Source organism: Sceloporus undulatus, chromosome 6 (genome assembly GCF_019175285.1).
Source record: "Sceloporus undulatus isolate JIND9_A2432 ecotype Alabama chromosome 6, SceUnd_v1.1, whole genome shotgun sequence".
Classification (NCBI taxonomy): Eukaryota; Metazoa; Chordata; class Lepidosauria; order Squamata; family Phrynosomatidae; genus Sceloporus; species Sceloporus undulatus.
In genome coordinates, this window is record NC_056527.1 from 159,280,522 (window position 1) to 159,289,936 (window position 9,415).

The following is a 9,415-nucleotide window of genomic DNA, read 5'->3' on the forward strand; positions in this document are numbered from 1 at the left end:
GGGAATGTCTATAAAATAACATTTCATCTTTAAGGGATCATGGGATTCTTTGCTGTATACGGTTTCGGTTTCCATAACCATGAAGGTAAGATTAATCGAAGTGCTTTTCTGGCAGTCCCACAAGAACTGGAAGGCTGCCTTTGGTCAAACACAGCAAATGACTGATGCAGAATTAATAGCAAATAAATATGAAGGATGGCTCTGTAATTTCATCCTGTGCATTATAGTAAGGCTATAGTTAAATAGCAAAATGCCCTCCCCCATGGATGGTTGAACTACCAGGATACTGGGGGGAGATGAAATTCTCGTTCAAAATGTGCAATGTTTATTCGTAATAATATACACTCATCTCTCCACATTTGTGGCTTGACTTTTTGTGGATTTGGTTATTCACGGATTTTATTAATATGTTCTCTTTAGGAATATCTAGGCCCTCCAGCACAACTATGTGGACAACTTGAACTAAAAGTCACACTGAAGGACCTAGAGATTCCTGTAGAGAAGGTATTTGTAGCTCCTCCAGTGCAATTCTAGGGTCAATGTCTGGCAGACATTGTCATATAGTCAATCTACCTACTGTACAGTCATTCAGTCCCCCCTCTCCCCAAAAAACTAAAGGAAAGCACAGCCTCATTCACACTATATAATAAACCAGTTTTCATACCAGTTTAAAGGGCCTTTGTTTGCACGTATGCCAAATTTCTGATGTGGTTTCCGGGGGAGCGGCACAGCACTAACCCCAGTTAAACCAGTTCTTCCTTGCATCTTTTTAAATGAATCGAATCAGCGCAAGTGTGAACATGCTGTCGGTTGGATTTTGGTCCCCTGTGGCACGGCCACCCCTGTGACACAACTCCATTTTGATTCGATCTTATTGAGGAATGTGAACGTGGAGTAAATTGAAATGGGTGGATCAGATTGTGGTTTGAATAGCTAAACATCTTTTTGGCACTAAATCGCTTTATCAGTTTGGCTTAAAAATCAGTTTATTACGTAGGAAGAATGAGGCCCACAAGAGAAGGTGTTTCCACCAGACAAAGGAAATGTCTCTCCTTTGGTTCTCAAGGGCAGGCAAGATTTCAATACAGGGCAGGGCATCTGGAAATGCAACTGTTATTCCCTTGAATTCCTGGAAGGAGATCTTTTCAAGACAAAGGAGTGAGGAAAGAGCCAGTGGCGGCCTTCAGAGCCCAGCCAAAAAGGAGATGGATGTGTCACCACCTTCCTTCCCTGGTCTCTCTTCATCACAGGGCTCTTCAACAAGAAGCCAAAGGGAAGTTGCACAAGTCAGGCCTCCTCCCTTGGAAGAATTGATGGGGAAATGAAAAAGCCAATCCATCGTCCATCAGTGCTTCCCATCCACCCCTTTGAAAATCAGTGCATGGGAGGCTTCAAGTATATATATAAGAATAAAACTGTTTAAACAGATAGCTGTAAACAGATACAGCTAAACTTTTCTAGCTTGGGCTTTTATTCAATATATATATATTTATATTTATATATATATATTTATATATATATATATATATATATATTGAATAAAATATATATTCTGTGTGTCTGTATATATAAAATGAATAAAAGCCCAAGCTAGAAAAATTTAGCGGTACCTGTTTACGGATATCTATTTAAACAGTTTTATTCTGCCTCCCACCCCCCAAAATATGTCCACAGTATAAAATCTCTCTTCTAAAAATAGATGAAAAACCTAAAAGGGTCACGTTTAAATATACACTCGAAAGAAGTCCATGGAGGGATGGAGGGTGAACAGAGGTTCTTTTATATAAATAGAGAAAGAAAGAAAGAAAGAAAGAAAGAAAGAAAGAAAGAAAGAAAGAAAAGTCTGTGTAGGAATGCAGGGTGAGCAGAGGTTATAAATATAATAATAATAATAATAATAATAATAGTCCATGGAGGGATGGAGGGGGAGCAGGGGCCAAATGGAGGACCTTCCCGAAAAGACAAGAGGGGAAGGAAAAAACAGCAGCAGCAACAGCCCACAAACCCTGCTGCCTGGAAACATCGAGCCCCGCTTCCGAGGGAAGGCTCCAAATGGAGGGCCTTTTGAGCATCCCTCTGGAGCGAAGGGAGGGGGAGGGCCGCGTCCTGGAAAAGGCTTACGCCTGGCCACCCTGGAGTAACAATGGCTTTATTCACAGGGGTGTGTGTGTGAAGGGGGTGACAAGGTTGGTGGGAAAGGGACCCCAAAGAGTGTATGGGGGGGCAGGGGGTCCTCCCCAGAGACCCTTCTCAGGCTTTAGAGTCCCCTCAGCAGCCAAGTGAAAGGAGGAAGCCTCCTCCCAGGTGCCTCAGGAGATGGTTTCCTCAGGGAAGGGAGGGAAGGAGGGAGGGAGGAAGAAGAAAGGGAGGAGGGAGGGAAAGAAGAAAGGGAAGAGGGAGGGAGGGAAAGAAAAAAGGAAGGAAGGAGGAAGGGAAAGAAGGAAGGAAGGAGGGAAGGGGGGAGGGAGGAGGGGAGGGAGGAAGGAAGGAGGAAGGGAAGGAAGCGAAGGGAAGGAAGGAGGGAGGAAAAGAAGGAAGGAAGAAGGGAAGGAAAGAAGAAAGGAGGGAAGGAAGATAGGAAGGAAGGTAGGAAGGCGTCCGCCTCCGCCGCTGCGCCTGAGGAGGAGGAGGAGGAGGCGGCGGTTTGGGGATGCTCCGCACGTAGAGCGCTTGGGAGGAAGTTTGGGGCGCCTCAGGCTTCAACCTGAAGCAGGAGCAGAAAGAGGAGGAGGAGGAGGAGGAGGAGGAGGGGCTCCATTGCATCCCTGCCTTGTTTTTGAGAGAGACGACGACGAAGACCCCCCTCCTGCTGCTCCTGCTCTTCCCTGGAAGCGATGCCGGAGGGACGCCTGTAGCCATGGCGGGCCCCGAGGAGGAGGAGGAGGAGAAGAAGAAGGAGGAGGAGGAGGCAGCCCCGACGCCAGGAAGAGCAGCAGCAGGAGGCTCCCGGGGGGGCTTAGGCCCCAGACCCTCGACGCCGCAGCCAGCAGCCGCCTTCTGGGAGCCCTTTCGGACTTGGAGCGGCGGAGAGGATGGGGGCCAAGGCGGAGGAGGCCACGGGTGGGTACTCGGGAGCTGGAGGGCCAGGGGAGGCGGGGGCAGCAGCAGCCACACTGCGGAACTAACGCGGGTTGGGAGCGCTTTCCACGAGGGAGGCACGGCTGGGGAAGAATCTTCCTTCCTTTCATGAGCCCCGAAGGCACGCTTTGCTCTCCGCGGGGCTTCCTTTCACAACCGCAGACTCAACAGTTGGGCTTTTGTTGCCCAGGCCTCCGCCTCTGTGTGTGTTGTGTGTGTGTGTGATAACAAGCCTCCCTTCACTGGCAGAGATGTGTGTTATCACGACCAAGATGGTTGCTGCGAGAGCAACACAACACTCTCCGCAATACATGCTTTGCGAGGGGAAGGTTTGGGGGAATGCTTCCTTGAATTGCAACGTGTGTGTGTGTGTGTGTGTGTATGCTTTAGGTGCTCCTTGCAAAAAAGGGGAATGCAGATAGATAGATAGATGCATTAGGTGCTCCTTACAAAGAGGAATGCTTCCTTGAATTACCATAAATATTATATATATATATATATATATATATATATGAGAATGCATTAGGTGCTCCTTGCAAAAAAGGGGAATGCTTCCTTGAATGCCATAGAGAGAGATATAAAATGCATTGGGCACTCCCTACAAAAAAGGGAAATGCATCCTTGAATTGCCATAGATCGATACATAAATGCGCGGTGAAGGGTCTGTGGGCCGCGTTTCCCCGGGTGAAGTGCAACATACTGTTGCTTGTGGTTCAGGGGTAACTCAAAGGCCAAATGTTCAAGATGGCTGCCCACACCTTCAAGAGCATGGGCTCATCGTCCCCGGTGTACAATTCTGTCAAGGTTGGATCTTGACTTTTCTGCACAGAATCTTAACAGGGTTTTTCTTGTCCTGCAGGAACTCACTTCTGGACATTGATTCAGAAACAAGCCCCACTGTTTTCATGGGGGCTTACTCCCAAGGGAAACGCATAGGACTGGAGTCTTGATTATGTCAAGCTGGGCATGTTTTCTTCCTTCTCCAGCACTAGAACATATGTCACCTAGGGCCTGGACAGACAGGCCAAAATAAAGCTGCTTGGGGTCACTTTGGAGGTATGCTGTTTAAATGCTGCATGTGTCCTAAAAGGCCGGAACCTGCACCAAAGCCATGCTCCAATCCTAAGAACTGGAGCGCAGTTTTGGTGCAGCCTCTGGTCTCTTAAGATGCATATGTCATTTAAACAGCATACCTCCAAAGTGACCCCAAGCAGCTTTATTTTGGCCCGTCTGTTAGGGCCCCTATACAACTTTAAGTCCTAGTTCAGAAAATCAAGCTTCAGTAGTTAAGCTCAGGAAAATCTTTATTCGGTAACTATAGATCCATTCCAGTGACGTTATTGTCAGAGAGAAACATCAAGTGTTAACATTGACTGGCTAGACAATACATTATTTCAAATTCATGATGGGCTGCATTCTCATTCATTATAATTCATGAATACATTTCCCTCTCTCTTTCCCAGACTGCCTCCCTGTACTTTTAGTGCCACATACCTTCCATCATGGAATGACCTTGGATGGAGCCATGTCTGCCTCTTTTCCGTCTTGTCTTCCCACCTATGCCTGGGATCACTATAGCTACTATGTCCATTAGTACTATATAACCCATCACACTAGTGTCCCACATTAAGTCGGGGGGGAAAATCCCCCCTTCACTGAATACTACACACAAAAGCTACCACACAAATACATTATATATGCAGCATATAGAAACAACTCTTCCCATATCATAGAATCATAGCACCACAGAGTTGGAAGAGACCACAAAGGCCATTCAGTCCAATCCCCTGCCATGCAGGAACTCTCAATCAAAACACTCCTAACAGATGGCCATCCAGCCTCTGTTTAAAAACCTCCAAAGAAGGGGGCTCCACTACACTCCAAGGGAGTGTTTTCCACTGCTGAACATCTCTGACTGTCAGGAAGTTCTTCATAATGTTTAGGTGGAATCTCTTTTTCCCCTGTACTTTGCATCCATTGCTCCTGGTCCTAGTCTCTGGAGCAGTAGAAAGCAAACTTGATCCACCCTCACTATGACATCCCTTCAGATATTTAAACAGGGTCATCATATCACTTCTTAACCTTCTCTTCACCAGGCTAAACACACCCAGCTCCCTAAGACTCTCCTCATAAAGCATGGTTTCCAGACCACTCACCTTTTATTCGCCTTCTTCTGGACATGCTCCAGCTTCTCAACATCCATTTTGAATTGTGGTGCCCAGAACTGGACACAGTATTCCAGGTGAGGCCTGACCAAAGCAGAATAGAGTGGTACTATTGCTTCCTTCGATATAGACACTATAAGTCTGATGATGCAGCCTAATCGCACTGGCTTTTTTAGCTGCTGCATCACACCGTTGACTCATGTTCAATTTGTGGTTTCCTGGGACTCCTAGGCGCGTTAGAGACCGCCATTTAGTACGCGCTCTGTGCGTACTAGGGTTAGAAAGGGGCATGCTAGAGTTAGGAAGGGTCTTACCTTCTTAACCGCCCCTGTCCCTAGTATGTGCGGAGCGCGTAGTAAATGGCAGCGCCCGTCTACACGGGCGCCGCCATTTTTACATCTCGGACGCACAGCGTCCGAACGTGGTGCAGCAGAAGTGATGCCGCGAGTGCGCGCCTCGCGCCTTGTGGCACCACTTCCGGGTGCCAAGAAGAAGCGCCATTTCGGCGCTTTTTAGCTGTGCCAGGAAGCCTCGCGGTCTGGCCTCTGGGGCTTCTCGGTTCAGCTAATGGCGGCGGCGGCAGACCGCCCACTTTTGGGCGGTCTGTAACACGCCCTGGATCCCTTTCACATGTAGTTTTGTTAAGCCAGGTGTCCCATATCCTCTATCTGCGCATTTCATTTTTTTTTCTGCCTAAGTGTAGTACTTTACATTTCTCTCTGGTACTTTTGTTAGTTTTGGCACAGTTTTTAATCTATTACTCTATTAAATTTTGAATTTTGATCTTATCTTCTGGGGTATTAGCTACTCCTCCTAATTTAGTGCCATTTGCACATTTGATAAGCATGCCTTTTATTCCTTCATCCAAGTTATTGATAAGTGACTTGATATCAACCTGGTTCAAATTTCTCAGGGTATTTATCATGAATCCCCCCCCCCCCACTAAAGTTGGAGCCTTTACATTATGACAGTTCATTCTGCGCATCAGGGAAGGGTTTCTATTCAATGTAATACCACAGTTTCCCTTTATACAGTTCAGAGTCTAATTTTTTTCTTTAACTTCAAAATGCTTCTCACCATCTACTCTCTGCTGGTAGTTTTAGTAACCTGCAATGGAAAATGGTGTAAATATTTGTTAATAATAATAATAATAATAATAATAATAATAATAATAATAGGATTTATTTATATATCGCCCAATCACTGGGAATCTGAGTGGTTTACAACAGAGGGGATAACAGACATTATGTTAGTCTTGGCAGGTCCAACTCTGCCGTCACAGTGTTTACCAAATGCTTTATCATAAAAGGGACAATATATTTTGGTGCATACCTTTAAGGAACTTAGTGGAAGGATACACTGACTCTTCCACTTTAAACTCCCAATTAGGACCATGTTGTTTGCCAGCATATTTCTTATACGTCTCTTTGGCCTCTTTCAAAGCCAGTGCAGTGACAGGCCAAGCACCATGCACTTCTCCTGCCCAGTCAGTCAATGAAATGGGGTCGGACTGTATGATCTCAAGGCTTGGCAGTGCTCTCAAATTTTCCCTATCTACTACTGCAAATGGAGAATGCTCAATGCTCTTATATACAGAGTTATTTTAAGCCACTTCTGCAAAAGCCAATAATTTCTCCCATTTATCTTGGTAATTTGTACACCATGTCAAGTATTGCTCCAAAATCTGATTAACTCCATTTGGCCAGCCATTTAGGAATGGTGGGCAGTGCTCATAGCCTGTGCCATACCAATTTCAGAAAAGCTTTCCATAATTACAATGTAAATTGGATGCCTAATCTGAAATCTTCTTTTGGGGGACCCGTATACAATGCTAAACAAATAGTGTAGCCAGTTTCGAAAACAATTCCACCACTACCCAAAACATAGCTTTGCCTTGGCTAGAGGGTAGGTCGACAATAAAATCCATACTAACATGTGAGCATGGTCTACTTGGTGTAGGTAGAGGTTGCAGTAGTCCCTTTCATTTATTAGCCTCCCTTTTTGATACTGCACACACAGGATAGTCTCTTACATACGTTTCCACATCCATTCTCAAAGTGAGCCAACAATATATCTCTGTACCAAGTGCAGTGTTTGAACAAAGCCGAAGTGCCCTGCAACTTTAACATCATGACACAACTATGGTATCTTCCTTCTCATGCTTTTGAAAACAAAAATGTTATTTTATTTATTTTTAGGTAATTGCTGTCACTGCTGCTTAGCCCACACATCTTATTTCACCCCTTCTAAAAGGCTGGATTGTAATGATTTCTTTGGCCCCTTCCCCTTCTTTGGAGGTTTTTAAACAGAGGCTGGATGGCCCTATGTTGGGAGTGCTTTGATGGTGAGTTCCTGCATGGCAGGGGGTTGGACTGGATGGCTGTTTTGGTCTCTTCCGACTGATTCTACAACCCTTGATTAGGGGTTGTTTGCCTGCCCTTGAGTACTCACTCCCAACCCCAATTGGGCTGCTGTGAATACAGAGTCCAGTGTTTCCTTCTTTTAACTTTTGTGTTGAGGCTATCTGGACAAAGCATCAGCTGACAAGATTCCTCCCGCCACAGAAAATACTTCATTGTGAATTTATATTTGTAGAAAAACTCTGCCTATCTAATTTGCTTGGGTGTTATTTTTCTAACTACAGTATTCACAAGGCTTGCATGTTCCTGTGATTTGTCCATACCTCAAAGGGGCACGTCCAGCAGGTGACACCAATTTTCAAGAGCCTTCTTAACAGCTCCAGCCTCCTTTTCCAAAACCAGCAGAGTGGGTGAAACACCAATAGAATCCCTAATCTGTCTTGACTACCCACCTTTAAATAAATACACTCAAACACTGAAGACAGAGGGATAGGACACCTGGTCAGGGAGGATATTATCCTGATAGACCACTGCACTTCCACCGCTCTATCAGGATATTATCCTGATAGACCACTGCACTTCCACCGCTCTATCCCCCAGGTCTGACCTGCCGCTGCACAGTGATGGGTGAGCAAAGCTGAGAGAGATTACCCCCCCACTCCAAGCCTCATCCAACCAGGTCTCTGTAATAATGTCAGGTGGGCATGTTCATCCATGATCAAGTACTGGATTGCAGCTGTCTTACCATTCATCTCCAGCTGGATTTGGAGACTCATCATGAATGTTTGTAAGTCATTCGAAACAAGTCCGCCTTTGTCATACAAATGTATCAGCCACCTCCCCGAAAGTAAGACTTTCCCTTTCATTTATTTAGATCAGCCTTCTAGCTCCAAAGCTCGTGATTTTCCATACAACTCAAATCATCTTCTGTTTTTGTGCATAGGTGAAGAAGTGAAAATCCTGACATCCCAGCAGGATGTGAAGCCCCGCGATGAGCAGTAACTACTGCAACAACGTGTCAGTGAGCATGAGCGTCAACGAAGTGTCCACCTTTCCCCTGACTCTGGAGCAAAAAACCGGCTTTGCCTTTGTAGGGATCCTGTGTGTCTTTTTAGGACTTCTGATTATAAGATGCTTCAAAATCTTATTAGACCCTTATAGCAGTATGCCATCATCCACGTGGGAGGATGAGGTTGAAGGGCTGGATAAAGGGACATTTGAGTATGCTCTTGCATGATAAATCCCAAAAGAATACCCTGCCTTAATTATGATATTTTTTTCATTTGGGGGGCTGGAGGGATAACCCAGACAGGAAGCATTTGTAACAAACACATGTTTTGAAGATGTGGTGGTGGTGGTGGTGGTGGTATCTTTTTGTTAAATAAAGCTTTATTGCAGATTCATAAAATCATTTTTACCTAGATTTTGGCTCTGGAGCATTGTGGTTTTCAAAACTGAACATAAGAATGAAGTAATATGTGTGTGTGGGGGGGTGAGTTCAAGCATGAACAAGGTTTATACTTTCAACATAACTTGAAGACTAAAACAGTTTGATTTGGTTTTATTCGAGCAGTAATGGCTAACCTCTTCACCAGCTAAAGGCTCTAAAGCCTAGCAAGTAATGGAACAGAGTCCCCATCTTAGTACTGGTGTCATAATGTTTTTCAAGCAAATTTCCTAAGGAGAATTGAGGTGCATGAACTGAAGAAACTGGGAGGTTCCTATTTCAGGGTGTGATGGGAAGACACCACAAAGGCTCCTGTGATGCAGCTTCAAAGACTGCTATGAATTCTGATTTTGTGCTGGGCAGGA

At 45.2% G+C, this 9,415-nt stretch overlaps 1 protein-coding gene across 6 annotated transcripts; it reads left to right on the top strand.

Moving 5' to 3' along the window:
• The first annotated feature begins 2,508 nt into the window (after window positions 1–2,508).
• On the top strand, window positions 2,509–9,024 carry CTXN2 (cortexin 2). Of its 6 annotated transcripts, none has more exons than XM_042471016.1 (3): window positions 2,513–3,060; window positions 8,204–8,450; window positions 8,547–9,024. In XM_042471016.1, exon 3 carries the CDS (start codon window positions 8,595–8,597, stop codon window positions 8,838–8,840), a length of 246 nt encoding a protein of 81 aa, XP_042326950.1. In that variant the 5' UTR covers window positions 2,513–3,060; window positions 8,204–8,450; window positions 8,547–8,594; the 3' UTR covers window positions 8,841–9,024. The 6 variants fall into 6 exon arrangements, with proteins under 6 accessions (XP_042326954.1, XP_042326950.1, XP_042326949.1 ...); XM_042471015.1 differs by having other exon boundaries at window positions 8,204–8,390; XM_042471018.1 differs by lacking the exon at window positions 2,513–3,060 and adding an exon at window positions 5,300–5,320 and having other exon boundaries at window positions 8,204–8,390.
• Window positions 9,025–9,415: the final 391 nt, after the last annotated feature.

Bases quoted from the DNA above. Each gene is read 5' to 3' on its own strand.
- CTXN2 (XM_042471016.1), top strand. From the start codon at position 8,595: ATGAGCAGTAACTACTGCAACAACGTGTCAGTGAGCATGAGCGTCAAC.